Source organism: Entelurus aequoreus, linkage group LG09 (assembly GCF_033978785.1).
Source record: "Entelurus aequoreus isolate RoL-2023_Sb linkage group LG09, RoL_Eaeq_v1.1, whole genome shotgun sequence".
NCBI classification, from domain to species: Eukaryota; Metazoa; Chordata; class Actinopteri; order Syngnathiformes; family Syngnathidae; genus Entelurus; species Entelurus aequoreus.
In genome coordinates, this window is record NC_084739.1 from 40,532,136 (window position 1) to 40,555,744 (window position 23,609).

Below are 23,609 nucleotides of genomic sequence, written 5' to 3' on the forward strand. Positions count from 1 at the left end.
CAGAATCTACGATAATACACCGCTATAATCTGCCACTCACCACTTTTTCCTAGACCTTCACGACTTGAAAGCGGTGATTATACAGTGGTGGCAGAGTTTAACAGGGACACTTTACAGACTCTTCAAGGAGCAACACGTAGGCGCTGTAGATGATGTGAAGTAGAGGGACTCCGCCGTCTTTCGGAGAAATCCATAGCACTACCGTGCATATCTGCATTGGCGCTGTGTTCAAAACTTGTTAAAACAGGCTTTCCGCCATCACTGAAAAATGGTTTCACAGTGGTTTGAGAAACACCAAACTGGCAATGTGTGAACGCTCCTTTAGAGTAAGTAGAAGAAGCGCTCCTTTTTTCCTACCTTGTAGGAGGTCATAAATGTCCCCTGAGCTTATTGTAAACAAACATGTCTTCCATCGTGTGGGATATCTTCACCGTTTCTGACGAAGACATTGTGCTTGCTATTTACACCAAATGTTTTGCAAACATTCCGCAAGAGGGAAACATACATCAAGCTTTAACACATCAAATCTTATCAGCCCCCTGTAATGCCAACATCGCTACGACTGTTTTGAAAGCCAACAAAGACGCCTCAAAGCTAGCCACAAAGAAGAGGTGTGCACAAACTACAGTTCAATTGAAAAAAAACATTAAAAATAAATTAATTATAGCTATCGGTATTGAGAAGCCAGAAGTTATTTATATCGATATCGGCTTGAAAAAAAAAATCATGCATTCCTATCAGAAACATTTTAATATTTGAATCCAGGGGTTGGCAAGCTAAGACGTAAAGTTCACAGCAATATGTTTGCAGACTACTTATCCCAAAATCAGCACCTTTTGACCAAAATGTCTATTTGTGTTATTACCTCAGTATGAAGAAAGTTTTCTAAAACATCCACAATGGTAGACTTTGGTGTGAAGTCGATTAGTTTACTGTCTATAATCCATAAGTGTAGCAGATCCAAACTGCGGTGAAAGATGTTAGTACTATTTTCTGACATGTCTGGACCTCCTCTGTCGGTGAAAACAAAACAGTGTTATTAGATGAGTACGTAATTTTTGTAATTGAAGCCTGTATTATACTGTGTGTGTTATAATAGCATACCTTACAGCACTGATGAATTTCTCCATAATAAACTGCAGTAACTGCTCCGGAGTGCAAAAAAAGCGATATGTATACAGGAACTGCTGGATGTACCCCTCCGAAGCAGCATTTCTTTATCAAAGGAAGACATTGTTTTCATAATTCAGTTTTCAGGGAGTAGGGGATTTAAAAGTGTAAGAGGTGACTGCTTCCTGACCATTACTGAGGTGCCTACAAGCAAGGCGCCAAGCTCCCAAACTCGTCACAAGCATATCACATATAGTTTGACATCTCTTTCATGCCTACATGTGAGAATTTGCTCTTTTTGTGGTGTAATGCATGCAACACAACATATACAGCAGTGTGAAATGTGAATATTCTCAAAGGGATTACATTAAGTACTGTAAACAGATACCTTGCATAAAGGTATGTCATGAGGCCGAGAGGCGTTCCAGCTTGCAGATGTCTTTTTCCTTTGCAAGTTGCAAAGTTCAAGACGGATGCGTCCTCAGAGCTTTGGAGAGTCAAAGTGTTTGGCCCACAAGTAGCCAAAGAGGGCAGTAATGACACGTCTAAACCCCACTGAGCCACAATCTGAGTCTGTAGAAATTGAAAAAGAAATCATTTGAATGCACACAGAATGTTAGGTGACATTTCTGTGTTGGGTGTTGGAGTACTTCGACGGCACCTCGAGGTATTTCTTGACATCATCCAAGAAGATCACTTTAGCTCTCAGTTCATCAAGCTCAGACTTGAGTTTGGACAGCATCACTTTGTTCTCTGAACCTTTGGGATACATTTATTTTTTATGAGACCCACTTATACTATTTGATGCAAAAAATGGGTTACTTGCTAACCTTTATTTTTTTTCTCTTGCTGACATAGTTTTTGATAGAAATTCCTTGTTTTCTTGAGAGTCTTTGTTTCGATTGTCAGCTGCTGTTGCAGCTCCTATTGAACAAAAGCAACACGACATCAAAAAATTCTGTAACAGTGCCTTCAGGTGTTTCAGTGATATTTTATGGGTTTTTCTTTCTCTTCACCATAGCAACTAAATGCAACAGATCCTTTGAAGTAAACGGCGTGAGAAATTGCAAGAGTGACTCGCAAGATGTGTTGTGAGCTGTTATTTTAAGGCCTTCTAAAGGGAGAAGTGGGCCATCAAAGTGTGCAAACACTAAGATTCATTAATATTCCTCTGCAAATTATAATGACTTACTACGCCAAGGGCCAAGTTCAACTGTTTTAATATGCAGACCCAGTTTGGAGAGAATAATATGCCAATTATCTTTAAGGCCCCCACATGCGCTCATATCATTTAGCCTAAAGGTTTCCCAACTTTCTGCATAATTCCATTATTTATTTACATTTTTGCAAAGGTCCAAAAGATGGGGAATAAATACAATGGTCGAAAACCAGCAGGTATATATTGCGTAATAGGTTATTATTAGTTGATGCGTAATAGGTTATTATTAGTTGATGTAATGTAACTACGTATGTACAGTATGTATATATGTGAATGTACGATTCAATAATGAAATAATTACACTGGTCCACATTTGTCTTTTTTAAACATGAAATATTGTGTATTTAGACTATTTTTGTAACCACAATTATATAAGCTAAAAAGCCAATCAGTGCATATCTGCTTCACTCACCTGTGATTTCACAGCCAGACATGGTGATCCTGTGTACTGGCCGAGACTCAAAGCATACTGGATCACTTCTGGTTTAAAACAGTCCTCTCCAAAGAAAGCCAGGGCCCAAGTGGGCCTGAAGTACAAGTATGGTCCATCTGCTTTGGGTCCAGTTGAGAGGAGTTCCTCTGATATTAGAGAATCGCTGTGCTCTATCTCTTCTGAGCAGTCTGGACCCATCTGCTCATCATAGACATCATGCAACCTTTTGTGTACCTGGGACTGACACTCAGCTTCAGAGAAACTTTCATCGCTGGCCCCAGCTGAGTGGTCTCTTCCCTCTGTGATCCTTGCGTCCAAACCGTCCATGTCTGTGTTCAGAAAAGAGCGCGGCGAGATGGGCTAGTAAAGGGAAACAAAAGAGAGCTGACGAAATCACATGAGTGGTAAAAAACCCCCCAGCAAAACGGTGAAATCCACTGGCCCTGGGTGAGTGTCTCTTTTTCAACTACACAATGCATCCACTGTGCAAGTGATGAGCATAAATGCAATTCAAGCTGAACTCCTTTCCTGTACTATATGTTCCTTTCCAGTCACAAGAGCTAAAATAGAACCCATGTCTAAAACATTTTTAGAACAACATTAACATACCACAGATGCATTATGTGTTTGTCCTTTTGTCAACATTGATGCATTTCACTATGATGCATTGGACTGCATTTCATCATGCATCTTGTGACTTCAGTCTGCGGCAGAGAATCGAATGACTAAAAACCGATTAAAAACAGCTCAGGGCTCAGCGGGACTACCACTCCTTACAATGTTTCCGTTTCTCACACACTGAAGTTTTCCTAAGCCATACATTCAGTGCAACAGATTCATTAAACACAACTTAAACTTGTGTGCATATATTTTAAGGTTTAACACATGCACACATGCACACCTTTTTCCTAAATAACCTGAAACAGTGAAGTTTCCAGGGAGATCAATAGATAAAGATCAGTTAATCAAAAAGCTATATAAAAATTATTTTCATCTATCAACTGACATATACCTTCAATAAGTACAGTGCATTAATGAGTGCTTTAAATGCGCCTTTAAATCATACATCACCAATATTTGATCAAACAGTAGTAGAGCACCTTATTTAAGCAAGAATTGTAATTTTTTTACTTAGACAGTTTGGAAAATTCGATGCTTTTAATATTTTTTGGAACAGTCTGCAGAAGTCTCTTTTTTGTTCCAGTACACAAAGCATTAAGATTATTATTTTTTCTACAGTGGTGCCCCAATTTAAGAGTGCTTTGAGAAAATAGCTGTCTCTGAGGTACTGGTAATGTTTATGCTCTAGGTTTCAAGCAAACATTGAAGTTACAAGCATTCCCGCCATTCGTTGGGGGGAATGCTAAAATTCATTGATTTTAGATACAGGTATTTTGAGTTAAGAACTCTGTCACAGAACCAATTAAGCTCGTAAGTTGAGGTACTAATGTCTTTGGCAAACCTTGTGAGACTGGATGCCAAACCCATCAAACACCTGTGTGATGAATAAGAACAGATATGTTGGGCCAGTATTGCTCGTCAAACATTGGTCACTTCTGACCTAAAAATGTTTTTAAGCATTTTATAGTGCAAAAAAATCTTGAAGTTTTTCCAATCAGAAAAGTGAATTTGTTTTAATAGTTTTATGTTGAGCTACTTGCGTATTTAAAGTTTCATTGACAGTTACACTGTTAACACTCTCTCCATCCTGAATCACCATCTTGTACACTGTACATAGAAAACATTGTTTCTTTTTTTAATAATTAGCTTGAATGTATTTATTCAGTATGAAAATAGAGAAAACATTGCTCTGTACCAGTGTTAAATGAAGTAGCGCTCAATGGGTAGGCGATGAAGCTCAAGTCCACAGGAGAAGAAAAAGTATTCTCTTACGATCCAACAGCCATGTTGCCTTCTGACAAATTGACAAGAAAAAAGCAAACAGCCGTGATGACCCGGTTTCTGTAAACAGATCCACTGTGTGATGAAGATTGATCAGCAAAAATGGTACTATAGCAGCTAATTAAACATTGCCTGCACATTACCATTACAGAGGATAAACTGAAAGACCTCTGCAAGACAGGTGTCAATTCTCTATATAAACAAAGAGACATGCATACATATGTTGCTTAAATGTATTTATTTATTTATACACCTTTACATGTCATCTACAATGCAGAAGAGGCTTGACAAGCACCCTCAAAGTGGTCAGACACTTCTCAGCATTCACCCAGACTTTAAAAAAGCGCACAGACAACATTATTAATGAATACTGCTTCATTCACATGTATTTCATGCTTATTTAAGTGTCTATACGTGTGCACAGGGCATTGTCAGTTGGGATAATATCATTGTGTTAGCTATGAATGTCTCATCAGAATACAGTTGTGAATAAGGTATCATCATTTTCGGACAAGTATTATGTGTTTTGTCATTTACTGTATGACACCTTTTTGTCTTCTTTTACAGAGCCACTTTTCGGCATCAATCATTTTGAGAACACAGTGATGATGTAGATTTTAGGGTTGTTAAGAGATTTTATATTAATAACTAGATATGTATTTATTAATCTCTTTATGTGTCAAGTTAGTTGTTGACTAGCACTTGTTCCAAATAAACAGCTTACTCTTCTTAAGGTACCTAATATCCTCATTAGCTTACGTACACCCAAGGGTTATGTATACTTCTTTACATTTCTTGATTAGCCTGGTGAATTATTCCAGCACTGCTGCCACCTAGCTGGAGGTTTGTGGTTATGTTCAAGCAATTATAAAGACCCTAATATGGAAGTCCCTCTGGCTTTCATGGGCCCCCTGAAACCTCACTATGTTCAGAAGTTCTGTTGAAGATTTACAGGTCAGAAGCAGAGCAGATGTTGCTTCGTATCACCATCTTCTGAGGCGGAACTGGGAAGGGCAAATCAGAGGTACATCACTGCTCTAAAAGAAACAGCCAGGCCAGAAGACTTCAGGACCATGCTCCCTAAAAAGACACGGATTCTGCAACAGCGTGATCGAGGGCGAGACCATTATTGAGAAGTGGCATAGCATTAAAGAGGTAATAAAATCAACATGTCAGAAAGTGCTAGGTTACAAGAAGAAGGGGAGAACACAATGGATCTCAGCAGGAACCTTCGGAAGAATACAGGAGAGGAAAAGGAAGAAGGCTATAAAGGCCAATGCCCAAGAACAGGATTCAGAGCTAATACAATAGTTATGAGGGGGCATAAGGGCAGATAAGATACATTACTTGGAGGCACTGGCAGCAGAGGCAGCACAAAAGGGTAACTTGAGGGAGCTGTACACTAACATCATAAAGCTCTCAGGCAAGTTTAGCCAACCAGAGAGGCCATTGAGGGATACAGAAGAGAACAATATTCCCGGTAGAGAACAGCAAAAGCTTGGAAGGGTTGAGCATTATGAAAATCTCTTGAATAGACCTTCTCCATCAAACCTAGGAAAAACCCAACCAGCCAAAAGTAACCTTTCTATCATATGTGACGTTTCAAAGAAGGAAACAATGTATAAGGCCATAAAGCAATTGAGAAACGGGAAGGCAGCCGGGGAAGATACCATGCTGGCAGAAGCTTTGAAAGCAGATGAAGTGACCACTGTGGAAATGCTCTACCACCCATTCCAAAACATTTGGGAGGAGGACTTTCCATCTGAGTGGAAGGAGGGCCAAATCATAAAGATTCCAAAGAAGAGTCACCTTAGTTCCTACAGGGGGATAACACTGCCATCAAACTCATCTTAAATCTTCAATAGAGTTCTCCTAAACAAAATGAAAGATGCGGTTCACCCACATCTCCAAACTCAACAAGCTAGCTTCAGGAAGAGAAGGTCATGCACTGACCAGGGGCCTCATGTATTAGGCTTGCTTACACAAGAAAAAAAGACATAAACCATTTACATGGCAAAGATGAGATGCATCAAGAGTGAACTTGATGTGGAAATAAGGACTGCTTCAAGCCCATTTCATGGCTTGAAGCAGGCTGTGGATACTTTGGCAACTCACAGAGGTGGTCATTTGGACTTTGCCAATATTTGATTTCAACAATGTACAAAACCCAAAACCAGTGAAGTTGGCACATTGTTTAAATCATAAATAAAAACAGAATACAATGATTTGCAAATCCTTTTCAACCTATATTCAATTGAATACACTGGAAAGACAAGATTTCGAACTGGTAAATGTTGTTATTTTTTGCAAGTATTAGCTCATTTGGAATTTGATGCCTGCAACATGTTTCAAATAAGCTGGCACAAGTGGCAAAAAAGACTGAGAAAGTTGAGGAATGCTCATCAAACACTTATTTGGAACATTGAATGCCCATGACCTTCAATCCCTCAAGCGGTACTGCATCAAAAAGTGACATCAGTGTGTAAAGGATATCACCACATGGGCTCAGGGACACTTCAAAAAACCAGTGTCAGTAGCTACAGTTTGTCGCTACATCTGTAAGTGCAAGTTAAAACTCTACTATGCAAAGCGAAAGCCATTTATCAACACCACCCAGAAACGCAGCCAGCTTTGCTGGGCCCGAGCTCATATAAGATGGACTGATGCAAAGTGTAAAAGTGTTCTGTGGTCTGACGAGTCCACATTTCAAATTGTTTTTGGAAACTGTGGACGTTGTGTCCTCCGGACTGTTATAGGCACAACGTTCAAAAGCAAACATCTGTGATGGTGTGGGGGTGTATTAGTGCCCAAGGCATGGGTAACGTACACATCTGTGAAGGCACCATTAATGCTGAAAGGTACATACAGGTTTTGGAACAACATATGTTGCCATCCAAGCAACGTGTTTTTCATGGACGCCCCTCCTTATTTCAGCAAGACGATGCCAAGCCACATTCTGCATGTGTTACAACAGCGTGGCTTCGTAGTAAAAGAGTGCGGGTACTAGACTGGCCTGCCTGTAGTCCAGATCTGCCTCCCATTGAAAATGTGTGGCGCATTATGAAGCGCAAAATACGACAACAGAGACCCTGGACGGTTGAACAACTTAAGCTGTACATCAAGCAAGAATGGGAAAGAATTCCACCTGAAAAGCTTCAAAAATTGGTCTGCTCAGTTCCCAAACGTTTACTGAGTGTTGTTAAAAGAAAAGGCCATGTTACAGTGGTAAAAGTGCCCCTGTGCCAACTTTTTTGCAATGTGTTGCTGCCATTAAATTCAAAGTTAATGATTATTTGCAAAAACAATTACTGTATTTTCCGCACTATAAGGCGCACCTAAAAACCTCCAATTTTGTCAAAAGCTGACAGTGCGCCTTATAATCCGGTGCGCCTTATATATGGACCAATATTGAGCCTCCAACAGGTAAAAGTTTCAATCAATCGCAACTACGGTAAGCAGCCGCCGACTTCATTTTACCCCGTCTTCGTTTTCCCCCATAGAAGAAGCGCACGGTGCATGCTGGGATATATGACTGCGCGAGGCGTGCCGTTTAATTTCCATTTGTTTGTTTATGTAAAGACCCCAAAATGGCTCCTATTAAGAGACACGCTTACGACGCAAAGTTTAAACTTAAGACAATCAGTCACGCAGTAGAACACGGCAATAGAGCAGCAGCGACACTGACTCGATTAATGACGACTTTGTTGCATGTTGGATGCCGTATCTGCCCAGCTGTTTAATTCGGACACTGAAGAAGAAGAATTCGAGGGATTCGTGGATGAGGAATAACTTCATAGAGTGAGCTTTACATGTTTATTTTGTGTGTTGTGTGACATTGTTTGCGCAACGTTAAGTTATTGATATATTGTTATTGCTCTGCACTATTTCGAGTGTTACTATATTGTGATTGCACTAACGTTTGATTTACCGTAACAGTATCACTGTTTTTTACGTGTTTATTGAATCAGGCAAAAGTTCCCCTCCACTATGTGATATAAATGTTGCACTACATGGTATACCTTGCCGTTGTTAAAAGATTAAAAAAACACTACGTCACTGACTTTACCTCGGGAAAAATAATAAAACAGCTGTTTATTCATTTTGGGAGTGAACAGAGTTGTCAGAATGCTGGTTTGTAATCTATTAATAAAGTTTGACTGACCTATCTGACCGTTTTGTTGACATTCCCTTTAGCGCAGCTCCATCTAGTGGATGCATAACGTAACCCTAGCCTCTACTGTAGCATCTATTCTATGCGCCTTATAATGCGGTGCGCCTTATATATGAACAAAGTTTTAAAATATGCTATTCATTACAGGTGCACCTTATAATACGGTGCGCCTTATAGTGCGGAAAATACGGTAAGTTTCTTAGTTCAAACATTAAATATATTGTCTTTGCAGTGTATTCAATTGAATATAGGTTGAAAAGGATTTGCAAATCATTGTATTCTGTTTTTATTTACGATTTACACAACATGCCATCTTCACTGGTTTTGGGTTTTGTCAAAAAGATTGAGGCGAGGACACAAAATTCACTTTTTTGCCAATGCATTTAATGATTCATATTCATAATAACATTTGTGAGGATACCTATTCATTTACTGCCGAACATTTTGCCACCTATTGCTGTCACAATGTGTTTCTGTGGCTCCAGCACCAGCTTGGCCAGTCGGGTAGACAGCAGAAACCAGTGGTTGCGGCACAATGATACAGAAGGAATGACGTGCCTTCGTGTCACAAACGGCTGCTTCCATAACAAGCATTCCTGTGTTATAATAATAATAATAATACATTGAGTAATCAAACAAAAGTCAAAGTTTTTTGTATCCTTTTTGACAGCGCTGGCATGTTTAAATTTAAAAGATTGCAAACCAAATGTTACATAATTTTCACATCTGGCTGTGAGCAGGCTATAGTATGAACACATTTTGTTGCAAGTTACACAAATTACACTTATATTGGGGGTAATCACAGTCAACCACTTCTTCTAAAGTTGTAAATATCATTGCAGCGATGCTTTTTTTAACGGGCTTCAGCACTGCAGCAAACTCTGTCGTTCATTGGAATCATGAGAAAGTAGCACCTCCGACTGATTTGTGATTGGGCGAAGCGTGCAGAGCTCAGGCACATGGCTATTTTCAATATGATTTGCATATTCATAAGAGGGCATGGCTTGGGCGTGGTCAGGTTGATTGCTATGGAAGGAAGAAATGTGCCTGGATTTTTGCGTGTGCAAACTTTAATACATGTGATTTTTTTTCTTGTGTACGCTGTTTTTTGGATTTGAATGTATGTTTACTTTTATTTATAATGGGGACGGCGTGGCGAAGTTGGTAGAGTGGCTGTGTCAGCAATCGGAGGGTTGCTGGTTACTGGGGTTCAATCCCCACCTTCTACCATCCTAGTCACGTCCGTTGTGTCCTTGGGCAAGACACTTCACCCTTGCTCCTGATGGCTGCTGGTTAGCGCCTTGCATGGCAGCTCCCGCCATCAGTGTGTGAATGTGTGTGTGAATGGGTGAATGTGGAAATACTGTCAAAGCGCTTTGAGTACCTTGAAGGTAGAAAAGCGCTATACAAGTATAACCCATTTATCATTTATCATAATCCATGCACATCTTAATACATGGGCCCCAGACAACAACCTTGCTGATTATCCTGGAACAGTCCTTGGAATGGAACTCAACTCTCGATGTGAATGTTAAATAACTATGAAAAGGCATGTGAATAAGCAGACCATCTGAAATCTTTTGAGACACTATGGGGTACCAGAAAAATTAGTAACATCATCAGGAACTCATATGAAGGAATGACCTGCATAGTGGTTCATGGCCATCCAAGGGCGAACAGGTGTGAGGCAAGGATGCTTATTGTCACCCTTCCTTTTTCTGTTGGCAATAGATCGAGTAATGAAGACATCAACTGTCAAGAAGAGGAATGGTATCTAATGGACACATTGGATAACTTAGAATTTGCTGATGACCTGGCCCGTTTTTACCACACACAGCAATAAATGCAGGAAAAGACTACTATCAGTGCAGTTTTCCCAGCATGCATTGGCCACATTATACACATAACAACAACAGGCTACCAGCAGACGCATTAGAGGAAGTGGAACGCTTCATCTATCTTGGCAGTGTACTTGATAAGCAGGGAGAGACATATGTTGATGTGAATATTAGGATTGAAAAAGCAAGGATAGCTTTATACGAGATAAATATTGTATGTAATAAGTACAATACTTACAGTAAAACACATTTTAGGGTGCAACAAAATTCTTGGTTCAGCTTAATAGCAAAGACTCCAACCTGACTAGGCACCACACTGTAATCTATACACCACAGCCATATAATGTCTTGGAATTGCAACTGGATGCAAAGTCTACTATACACGGTAATAATTGCAAATAAGACTCGGCAGTGGAAAAAAACAAGATTGTGACGGTGCGCTCTTTCCGTGTCATCAAGTGAAGAACGGCATGCTCTTCTTACTCCCAAGAGAGCGAGGACACACTGGCAACGTTGCACGCTGAGAGCAGGAACAAGCATACTGGCAAAAAGACAATCCCCCCCCGCCCCTCCCTGTTATTTGGACATTATAACTTTCTAGTGGAGTGTAGTCGGGTGCACACAAAAACTACACACACAATGGACTTACCAAGCAGTGTGCTGTTGTCATCGCGTCATGTGGAGTCCAGCCAAAAGGACGTGGAACATATTGGCGCCATATAAGCGCATTGTGGCGTGCTTCTGGATGGTCACGTGACCAATGGATGGGACAAAGTGGTCTTAATTTGGACTTGTTTGGAGTTATAAGTATTATAAGTGCCTTTAGAAGGCTATTTATTTATTTATGTATGTATATATATATATATATATATATATATATATATATATATATATATATATATATATATATATATATATATATATATATATAAACACTACCGTTCAAAAGTTTGGGGTCACATTGAAATGTCCTTATTTTTGAAGGAAAAGCACTGTACTTTTCAATGAAGATAACTTTAAACTAGTCTTAACTTTAAAGAAATACACTCTATACATTGCTAATGTGGTAAATGACTATTCTAGCTGCAAATGTCTGGTTTTTGGTGCAATATCTACATAGGTGTATAGAGGCCCATTTCCAGCAACTATCACTCCAGTGTTCTAATGGTACAATGTGTTTGCTCATTGGCTCAGAAGGCTAATTGATGATTAGAAAACCCTTGTGCAATCATGTTCACACATCTGAAAACAGTATAGCTCGTTACAGCAGCTACAAAACTGACCTTCCTTTGAGCAAATTGAGTTTCTGGAGCATCACATTTGTAGGGTCAATTAAACGCTCAAAATGGCCAGAAAAAGAGAACTTTCATCTGAAACTCGACAGTCTATTCTTGTTCTTAGAAATGAAGGCTATTCCACAAAATTGTTTGGGTGACCCCAAACTTTTGAACAGTAGTGTATATATATACACATTATATATATATATATATATATATATATATATATATATATATATATATATATATATATATATATATATATATATATATGTATATATGTGTGTGTATATAAATATATATATATATGTGTATATATATATATATATATATATATATATATATATATATATATATATATATATATATATATATATATATATATATATATATATATATATATATATATATATATATATGTCAGTGGCGTGCGGTGAGGTTCATGTCTGGTGAGGCACTGACTTCATCACAGTCAGATTTACAAAACATATGAACCCTAAAGAGTATCTTATTCACCATGTGATTGGCAGAAGTTAATGTTTTTAGTTATGTTTTATGTTTAATTATATTATTATATATTATATTATATATTATATGATATATATATACAATATAATATATAAATATATAATATATATATAATATATATATATATATATATATATATATATATATATATATATATATATATATATACATATATAATATATCATATATATATATATATATATATATATATATATATATATATATATATATATATATATATATATATATATATATATATATATATATATATAATATATTATATTAGTTATGTTTAATGTTTTAAGTTAATGTGTTTAAAAGCTCATACCAGCATTCTTCCCTGCTTTGCACTCAGCATCAAGGGTTGGAATTGGGGGTTAAATCACCAAAAATTATTCCCAGGCACGGCGCCGCTGCTGCCCACTGCTCCCCTCACCACCCATGGGGTGAACAAGGGGATGGGTCAAATGCAGAGGACAAATTTCACCACACCTAGTATGTGTGTGACAATCATTGGTACTTTACTTTAACTTAACACTTACAAACTGTAGTATGCACACAAAAAAGCACATTCAAAAAAAAAAAAACGTTATTATGGTCTTACCTTTACTTATAAGTGCGGGAACAGTGGTGTTTGTGTTGGAAGAGTTGTGAATGAATGAAATATGAAATCCGCGCTGCCGTCTGCAGGTGTACCTAATGTTGTGTCCCTGTTCACGGCTCCTCCGGCGCGCCGCGCGAGCATTGTTGTTTTTGCACTTTTTGGCTTCTTGTTAAGTGACTTTTTTTGGGTGGATTCGGTCTTGCACGTGGAGGGTTTGGGTGTGGGCTTTGGTTGGTGTGGCGCTCCCGTCGGGCGGTGCATCGCGGCGGAGGTGCTTGGCACCAGGAGGCGGGGTTATGAGACGAGCCTCCAGTTTTATGATCGATCAGCACAAGAAATACGTTACACACATACAGTTGTTGACAAAATACACTGTACATTATAAACCTCAGCTAACTAAACTATGGAAATGTATAATATAATTCATATAGCAATACGGTCTCACTGCACAGCAGGCCAGCAGTTAGCCCAGTCATTGTGCACAATCCATGTTGAGGCACAAATCAGTGACGTGCCTCAACTGGCTGCTGATCACCGCACCGTCTCTTCAAAGTATTTGAACGGCAAATGTGAAAATAAAAATAAAAATAATCTAAAACTGGTGAAGTTAAAAGGAAAATAACTTTAGTATAATCACTGGATACATATAACAATTTCATTTTTTTTTTTTCTTTCAATGATGGCAGGTGAGGCCGTGCCTCCCCTGCCTCTAGTGACGGCACGCCACTGATATATGTATATGTGTGTATATACGTCCTGGGCATGACGTTAAAGTGCATCCGGCAGTGGAGGCTCTTCCTTGGGGGGTCTTGGGGCACTAGGAGGTTAACCCCTTAACTACTGTTACCCCAGGTGGCCCTTGGCAAAGGCCTAGTACCTGACTGCCCCCTAGCCAGGGATACGGCGAAGACCCGCTGCCTTGTGGGTAAGTCTAGGAAGACAAAGGCTAGGGGAGCACACCCTGAAAGAAAAGCAACGTGGTTGGCGGCACACGACAGGCGGTCCTCCAAAAAACTGGAGCTCCAGCAGCCTCCTGCAACTGTGGAAGAGTGCCGGTCGTCCTGGGTTCCCCTTGCCACCGGATCCCACCCTCTCACAGTGAAGAAGTGCTGCTGGGACATGCGCACCCCCAGTGGCACTTTAAACAAGCTCCACTGCGCAGGTATTCATCTCTGCCTCGGTGAGACCAGCTACCGGAAATGAAACAAAGTCTGGTGGCGATGGGGTGTCTGATAACGGGAGCAGGTATGAATGCACCGGAAGCTTCTAGTCAGAACCCTGCACACCAGCGGTACAGGGCTATCTATGGTCGCTAGTAGCTGAAATTGAGTGGCAGCTGCTCTCGGCAGACCCCTGTACGCCTGAGCAGCCCTATCTAGGATTGCACTGCTCACCCCAACTGGGGAAAGGCCCAAACATTGCCCACTCAAAACCATCCTGGACAGGCTACCGCACCTGTCGGGAATTCCACTCCGCGGTCGAAATAAAGCAAAGAAAATAATCCCTCTTAAACTGGCATCATGGAACAATAGGACACTCCTGGACACTAGCGTTACCACTGATAGACCCCAGCGCAGAACTGCACTCATTGCAGCAGAACTTAACTGCTACAATGTTGATATTGCTGCACTTAGTGAAACCAGACTCCTGGATGAAGGATCCCTGAAGGAAGAAGGGCAAGGTTACACTTTCTTCTGGAAAGGATACCCTCCAGGAGGGGAGCATCAGCACGGTGTGGGACTTACAATAAAAAACAGCCTCCTACCAAAACTCCCAGAAGCACCGGTTGGCATAAGTGAAAGGCTCATGTCACTCAGGATCCCTCTGGCTAAGAAAAGATATGCCACCCTTCTTAGTGTCTATGCACCGACACTACCATCAAAGGAAGATGTTAAAGACCGCTTCTACCGGGCATTAGATGAGGCCCTCCGTCGCACACCTAAGGAGGACAAGATCTTTTTGTTGGGCGATTTCAATGCCAGAATGGGGAAGGACAACAAGGTGTGGAGTGGTGTTATTGGCAGGCATGGTATTGGACAAGCCAATGCTAACGGCCTACGGTTGCTAAGCCTCTGTGCTGAGCATGACTTGACCATCACAAACACCATCTTCCAACTAAAAAATAAGCACAAAACATCCTGGATGCACCCACGCTCCAATCATTGGCACCTGATTGATTACACCATTGTGAGACGCTCAGACATAAAAGACGTATCACTAACTCGTGCAATGAGAGGAGCTGAGTATTGGACCGACCACCGGCTCATCATAACCAGGCTCCGGCTGCAAGTACGCCCTGCTATCCATCTTCAAAAGTCAGGGAAGAAGAGGCTTGACAGTACCCGGCTAGCAGATCCTATGGCTCGGGACAATCTCCGTCTCTCTCTGGCCAAAAACCTGGAAGACATCGAGCATATTCTGGGGAGTGATGATTCCATTGACGACAAATGGACCTCTATCAGCTCCAGGCTCTATGAGGCAGCATCCCAATCCATTGGCTATAAGCGCAGAAAGCATCAGGACTGGTTTGATACCATACCATACCAACTTTATTTATAAAGCCCTTTAAAAACAACCACAGTTGAAAAACAAAGGGCTGTACACCACAAAGAAATAAAGGCAAAGGACAGACTAAAAAATAAAATTTAAAACAGAAGTAAAATACACATTAAAAAAGCAAATACAAAATTACCCTAAGAACAATTTTGTTAGATAAAAAGCAGTTAAAAAAGTTAAAAGTTAAAAACAGTTTAAAGTCTCATGCTGGGTTAAAAGCCAGTGAATAAAAATGGGTTTTAAGAACGGTCTTAAAAATAGCCAAAGAAGGGGCCTGTCTCACATGAAGTGGAAGATCATTCCAGAGTTTTGGGCCCGCAACAGAGAAGGCTCTGTCCCCCCTGAGCTTACGCTTGGATTTGGGTACCTCCAGGATCAGCTGATCAGCTGACCTGAGGGACCGGGTGGGGGCATAGAGGTGGAGCAGCTCAGAGAGGTAAGGTGGGGCAAGACCATGTAAGGATTTAAAAACAAGTAAGATAATTTTAAAATGGACTCTAAAAGACACAGGCAGCCAGTGGAGGGAGGCTAAAACAGGAGTAATGTGCTCTCTTTTTCTTGTGTTTGTTAAAAGTCGGGCAGCTGCATTTTGGACCAGCTGCAGACGTGAGAGGGAGGACTGACTAATTCCAAAATATAAAGCGTTACAGTAATCCAGCCGAGATGTAATAAAGGCATGGATTACTGTCTCAAACTGTTGCCTAGAAAGCAGGTTTTTAACCTTAGCCAGCTGACGTAAATAAAAAAAGCTGGCTTTCACCACTGTGCCAATCTGACGGTCCAATTTAAAATCACTGTCAATACGAAAACCCAGGTTGGTGATCATGGGCTTAACGTACAAAGCCAAGGGGCCAAAGTCAACAGGGGGAAGCTCACAGGTACCACTAGGTCCAAACACTATTACTTCTGTCTTCTTTTCATTGAAGTTTAAGAAGTTTAGGGCCATCCAGGCCTTGATGTCATCAAGACAAGCAAGTAATGGCTGTATTGAAGAGGCATGATTTTTCTTTAACGGAAAATAAATTTGTGTGTCATCAGCGTAACAATGAAAACAAATACCATGCTTTCTTAGGATTGAGCCCAGGGGAAGTAAATAAATAGAAAAGAGCAGTGGTCCTAAAACTGAGCCCTGTGGGACCCCACATGTTAAGGGAGCAACAGAAGATTCAGAACCAGCAACATTTACAGAGAAGGTCCTGTTAGTCAAATATGACTTCAGCCAACTCAGGGCAGTACCACAGATGCCCACTTGATGTTGTAGGCGGCTAATTAAAATATTATGGTCCACCGTATCAAATGCTGCTGTTAGATCGAGTAAAACTAAAATCACATGATCACCTAAGTCTGTTGCTCGAAAGATGTCATTAAAAACCCTTACTAATGCTGACTCGGTACTATGGAGGGGTTTAAACCCAGACTGAAAGACTTCTAAAATATCAGAGTCCTCTAAAAAAGTGTTTAACTGGGTAAAAACAATCTTCTCCAAGATTTTTGAGAGAAAAGGCAGCTTAGAAATGGGTCTAAAATGGGCTAAAACTGAACTGTCCAGACCAGGTTTCTTTAAAAGTGGTTGAACCACAGCGTGTTTAAAACTGGTAGGAACCACACCAGAAAACAAACTGCTATTTAAAATGTTAAGAACAGGCTGCCCTATACAAGAAAACACTTCTTTAAAAAATGTAGGAGGGACAGCATCATGGGGGGAACCTGAGGGCTTCATATGATTAGTTAACTCTTGTAACTGCCGCAGAGTCACTTGCTCAAACTGATTAAAAACAGCAGAGTAGTTAAACGGGACAGAAGGGTCAGAGGTCGGAACAGAGATGAGAGCCCTCGTTGTGGCAATCTTATCAATAAAATACTTTAAAAAGGCATTGCACAATTCAGAGGAGGGTTCCAAACATGTAGGCTGAGGGGCGTTAAGAACAGAGTCAGAGATGACAACACAGCCACAATAACCACCATGCTCAAACACATGCACACAGCACACAATGCTGTACTCAACAACTCCACTTCAGCTGTGCTCCGACAGCAATGGCAAACATCCAGAAGGGAGGTGCAGTCAAAATTGCGTGCCCTGAAGAATGAGTGGTGGATATCAAAGGCAGCTGAAATACAATCTCATGCCAACAAAAATGATATGCACAACTTTTACGATGCAATGAAAACCATCTACGGCCCAAGAAACTGTGCTGTCTCCCCGCTAAAGTCTAACGATGGTACAACCCTCATAAAAGACCAGAAGCTCATCACCAAAAGATGGGCAGAACATTTTGAAACTCTGCTAAATCAGCCCACCCCAACAGACCCCTCAGTTCTGGAGGAACTACCTGACTACCCAACCATCCATGACATTGACCTTCCACCAACCTTTGGAGAGGTTAAGAGTGCAATAAGGTATCTGAAAGACAACAAGACCCCTGGTCCTGACAGCATCCCTGCAGAGATCTTCAAGCAAGGAGGCTACCTTTCCATTCGTGCCCTTTTCCTTGTCATCAGCAAAGTGTGGAAGCATGAAACTGTCCCTCAGCAGTGGAGAGATGCCAATATTATCACCATCTGCAAAGGAAAGGGGGACAAGTCCCTCTGTGGCAACAGTCGTGGCATTTCACTTCTGGCTGTTGCTGGTAAAGTCTTGGCTAAAGTCATGCTACACAGGCTGGTGAACAACATCACGGAAGACCTGTTGCCGGAGTCACAATGTGGTTTCAGGAAGAACAGGAGCACTGTGGACATGGTGTTCACAACACGGCAGCTTCAGGAGAAGTGTAGGGAGCAGCACCAGGACCTCTTTGTTGCTTTCATTGATCTGTTGAAGGCTTTTGACACCGTCAACAGGGAGCTTCTCAGGAATATCCTCCTGAAGTTCGGCTGCCCACAGAAGTTTGTCAACATCCTAAGGCAATTCCATGAAGGGATGATGTCACGTGTGACTATTGGCGGCCAGGAATCAGAACCCTTTAAGGTGTGCACCGGTGTACGCCAGGGATGTGTTCGTGCTCCAGTCTTGATTAATATCTTCCTCCTGTGTGTGACACTGCTGCTTCATGAGAGGATCAAGAAGGGCAGTGGCGTTACCGTTGACTTCCGACTTGACGGGAACCTGTTTAATATCCGGAGGCTCCAAGCAGTCACAAAAGTCACACCAGTGCAAGTCATCGAACTCCAATACGCAGATGACTGCGCAGTTGTGGCCCACACACCGGAAGCGCTGCAAGCCACCCTCTCAGCCGCTGCAAGTGCTTATGGCAGACTGGGCCTCTCTGTCAACGTGGCAAAAACCGAGGTAATATGCCAGTGGGCATCCACTCCTCCACCTCATCCACCAACCTTCACCATCGACAATAAACCACTAGCAGTAGTGGATTCTTTCAAATACCTTGGCAGCTTTCTCTCTGACGATTGCAGTATCGACAGGGAGGTTCAAAACCGGATCAAGCAGGCGTCAGCATCTTTTGGCAGACTCAGGGGAAGGGTCTTCCAGAACAAAGACCTTAAGCTACATACCAAGGTAGCGGTCTATTTAGCTGTGGTCATGACGACCCTCCTCTACAGCTGTGAAGCGTGGACCCTGTACAGCCGCCACCTCAGGATGCTGGAGGCCTTCCACATCAGGTGCTTACAATGCATCCTGGGGATATCCTGGAAGGACAGAGTCCCCCACACTGAAATACTCTGCAAGACCAACTGCACCAGTGTGGAGGCTACAGTCACCCATCACCAACTTCGCTGGCTAGGCCACGTTATTAAGATGCCAGAAGAACGCTTACTACGCAAGGTGCTTTTTGATCAGCTTCATCTTGGTCACCGCTTGGCAGGAGGCCCAAAAAAAGCGTTATAAAGATCAAATGAAGACTATCATGAAGAAATGCGGCCTGAACCCAACCCAGCTGGAGGACACAGCAGTCCAACGTTCCACCTGGCGGCAGCTCCTCCATCAAGGAGTTCATAAGCTCGAGGAGGACCGAAGTGGTCAACGAGCCAGGAAGCGTCAAAGAAGGCATGAAGCCATTGCCACACCTGCACCCCCAGTCTGTGCCTTCACCTGTTCTGTTTGCGGCAGATCATGTGGATCACGGATTGGACTATTCAGCCACATGAGGACTCACAAAACATAGAGATGGATTGTCGTCATCGGATATGATGGACAACCTGAAGAAGAAGAAGATATATATATATATATATATATATATATATATATATATATATATATATATATATATATATATATATATATATATATATATATATATATATATATATATATATACTGGATTATGTTTATTATGGGATATTGTGAATTGTTACATAGAGTGTACAAGTATAGTTTGATCACCCTTTTTCTCTGTTAGTGGTATGCCCGAGGGAGAGTCTTGGACTATTTAAGGGAGGCTGTTCAATCAGTCGGAGTGGTAGGCGGTGAGCTAGTAGTTTGTGGAAAGCTGGAGTAGTGCTGAAAGTGAGTAGTGATTTTTGAACTGCAGATGTTTTGTCTTATTCCTGCATTTTGTAAATACTTAATTCGTATGTATTTACTTTTCATTTTCTCACATTTTTGCATTGTATATATTTTTGCACCCAGTGCACTGCTGTCATTTATTTGGTGCAATTAACATCACCAACAAGAGTTCTGTGACTGAGCCATCACTGGTTACATTATTATATATTTTTGAGCGAACCCGCAATTACATTTTAACAGGCTATCATGCTGGGTTAGCACAGTTGCTAAAGATAAACAAAATTAGAACACTAACAGCCCCCACCTCTGTAAATCACTGAAGGCTAGTTGGCAGAGCTTGAGTCTTTATTTTAAGATGTGTTGCAAAGCCTATTTTTTTTTCCTTATAGTGGTCCTTTGGAAAGTTGTGGCTACATACACAAACCAGACCCATCTTGCAACGGGCAGGTCAGAGGCAGTACCATGTCCAGGAGCGAGGAGGGTTTACGTTTAAGACAACATTAATATCCGGACCTTCGAAACCGACAATTTGAGTGGTACTTCAAAAGTGGAGCAAACAAGTGAGGGAGATGATAGATTTTCCTCACATTTGGTGGCTATAAACAGGCTCTCGGGATACATATTACTGTTATAACATTATTCGGCATAATACGAGACCTTTAAAGGCCTACTGAAACCCACTACTACCGACCACGCAGTCTGATAGTTTATATATCAATGATGAAATCTTAACATTGCAACACATGCCAATACGGCCGGGTTAACTTATAAAGTGCAATTTTAAATTTCCCGCTAAACTTCCGGTTGGAAACGTCTATGTATGATGCGTATGCACGTGACGTCACGACGGCAACGGAAGTATTCGTACCCAAAGTGTCACTATACAAACTGCTCTGTTTTCATCGAACAATTCCACAGTATTCTGGACATCTGTGTTGGTGAATCTTTTGCAATTTGTTTACTGAACAATGGAGATTGCAAAGAAGAAAGTTGTAGGTGGGATCGGTGTATTAGCGGCTGGCTGTAGCAACACAACAAGGAGTACTTACTTGGATAGCAGACGCACTAGCCGATGCTAGCCGCCGACCGCACGGATGATCGGGTGAAGTCCTTCGTCCTTCCGTCGATCGCTGGAACGCAGGTGAGCACGGGTGTTGATGAGCAGATGAGGGCTGGCTGGCGTAGGTGGAGCACTAATGTTTTTATCATAGCTCTGTAAAGTCCGGTTGCTAAGTTAGCTTCAGCGTCGTTAGCAACAGCTTTGCCAGGCTGAGAATTATTAACCGTGTAGTTACATGTCCATGGTTTAATAGTATTGTTGATCTTCTGTCTATCCTTCCAGTCAGGGATTTATTTATTTTGTTTATATCTGCATTGGAGCCAGATGCTATCACGTTAGCTCAGTAGCTAAAGAGTTTCGCTGATGTATTGTCGTGGAGATAAAAGTCACTGTGAATGTCCTTTTCGCGTTCGCGACTCTCATTTTCAAGAGGATATAGTATCCGAGGTGGTTTAAAATACAAATCCGTGATCCACAATAGCAAAAGGAGAGTGTGTGGAATCCAATGAGACCTTGTACCTAAGTTACGGTCAGAGCGAAAAAAGATACACCCTGCACTGCCTCTCTAGTTCTTCACTCTAACGTTCCTCATCCACGAATCTTTCATCCTCGCTCAAATTAATGGGGTAATCGTCGCTTTCTCGGTCCGAATCTCTCTCGCTCCATTGTAAACAACGGGGAATTGTGAGGAATCCTACCTCCTGTGACGTCACGCTACTTCCGATATAGGCAAGGCTTTTTTTTATCAGCGACCAAAAGTTGCGAACTTTATCGTCGTTGTTCTATACTAAATCCTTTCAGCAAAAATATGGCAATATCGCGAAATGATCAAGTATGACACATAGAATGGATCTGCTATCCCCGTTTAAATAAAAAAAAATATCATTTCAGTAGGCCTTTACTAACAGAATATCCTTACTTGTGAATGGCAGCTCCAGAATTACGTCTCTATTTGCTTTCATTGGTCAGTAAGATGGGGGTGAAGTGTGTGGCTTTGGATGGAAAGGTTTCTGGAAGCCCATCGTTGAATGAAAAGCTGAAGGGGGCATACATTTGTCATCTCAGTGAGCATGATATAAACACTTCACAAAGTAGTGTAGCATTGATTATTGGAATTACAGAAATACCGCACATATAAATGTAGTTCTGACCCAAATTACATTCAATACACACAGGAAACAATTTTTTTTTAAAGAAAGACACAAATCAATCAAAATTACGGTATTTAGGATATGCTCAGTGGAAGTCATCATTGATCTAATAACTATACCTGCCATTTTCATTAGCGTGCATATGTGTGTGTAAACAGACTGAGCAATGTTGCTGATAAAACATGTCCCTACCAGTCCACAAAATAAATGTTTTGTAGCTTGCACTGTAATCACAAACAACAAAATGTACAGTAGCCTTAAGCAGCAAAGTTGAACTTGCGTGACAAGGTTGGTAATTTCTTATTATTAGATATTTAGGAGTGCTACTAGAACATGGCTTAGCAAATGCTACTATGGCGAGTGATGTGTTAGACCATGTTGTAATCACAAGTCACAAAAATTCACCATTTGAAAGTTAACTGTCCTACCACTGCTGAAATGCGGAGCCTCTTTAAACAAAGTTTGCCTCGTGTTATCTGCACCCAATTCTTCTCCGTAAGTGCATCTTGGGACTGGCTGGAAGAAAGCATTGGACCATTAGACGAGGGGCGACTGGACAAATCATGAGCTGACAAACTTGAGTTTACCGGGTGAACTCTGTTGACGAGCTGTTTCCACACATCATCAGCATTTGTCCCTTGACACATTAAGTAGTCACAGCAGCTCTGAAATTAATGCAAATAAAGCATGTCAATGGTGCAGAACATGACAGCAAAAATACAATACAAATGCTGGAATAACTGGAGGGTACAGTGGAAAATCAATCATCTAATTAATTGTAATGTATTTATTTATTTGGTAACGGAACGCTTCAATTTGAAGTTGCTTTTTCAAAATATGTCCTGTCCAGCCATTAAGGCAACAACAACAGGACCACATCAGCAAACACGATAAACACAAATATGGTACCAAAAGTTACAAAGAAGAACCCGTCAACAAAGTAGACAGCAACAACACAGAAATGACAATGAACATTATTACACTACAAATGAAGCAAAACAAATACCAATAGAAAAAACAATATTGATAATGAATAATAATAATTACCTCTATAATCAACATTACAATGGCTTCGAATGCAACAATACAAACTGTACATGTAATGAATACTTGAATTACAAAAGAGAGCAAATGGGGGGGAGGCGCAGGAGTATAAAAACCTTTTACATTGTTATGCCGAACAGGTTAAGCCTTACCAGTGTGCCCTGTCGGGAGAGAGGGTTGGAGGGGAGACACAACATTAATATATGTTTGATGAGGCGTGATTGTATGTATGAGTGTAGGTATGTATATGTGTATGT

The 23,609-nt window shown here is 41.0% G+C and overlaps 1 protein-coding gene across 1 annotated transcript in view; it reads right to left on the reverse strand.

The window, feature by feature from the left end:
• LOC133656982 (kinase non-catalytic C-lobe domain-containing protein 1) overlaps nucleotides 1-23,609 on the reverse strand; it is a 78,179-nt gene that overhangs the window by 12,822 nt on the left and 41,748 nt on the right. Inside the window, exons 13-24 of the mRNA XM_062057872.1 lie at nucleotides 22,896-22,973; nucleotides 22,714-22,820; nucleotides 22,114-22,193; nucleotides 18,612-18,818; nucleotides 18,384-18,509; nucleotides 18,106-18,197; nucleotides 2,742-3,122; nucleotides 1,941-2,034; nucleotides 1,772-1,869; nucleotides 1,499-1,683; nucleotides 1,105-1,215; nucleotides 866-1,013 (exon numbers count right to left, since the gene is read on the reverse strand). Coding sequence (XP_061913856.1) covers nucleotides 866-1,013; nucleotides 1,105-1,215; nucleotides 1,499-1,683; nucleotides 1,772-1,869; nucleotides 1,941-2,034; nucleotides 2,742-3,122; nucleotides 18,106-18,197; nucleotides 18,384-18,509; nucleotides 18,612-18,818; nucleotides 22,114-22,193; nucleotides 22,714-22,820; nucleotides 22,896-22,973 — 1,707 coding nt within the window. The remainder of the gene's footprint in view (nucleotides 1-865; nucleotides 1,014-1,104; nucleotides 1,216-1,498; nucleotides 1,684-1,771; nucleotides 1,870-1,940; nucleotides 2,035-2,741; nucleotides 3,123-18,105; nucleotides 18,198-18,383; nucleotides 18,510-18,611; nucleotides 18,819-22,113; nucleotides 22,194-22,713; nucleotides 22,821-22,895; nucleotides 22,974-23,609) is intronic.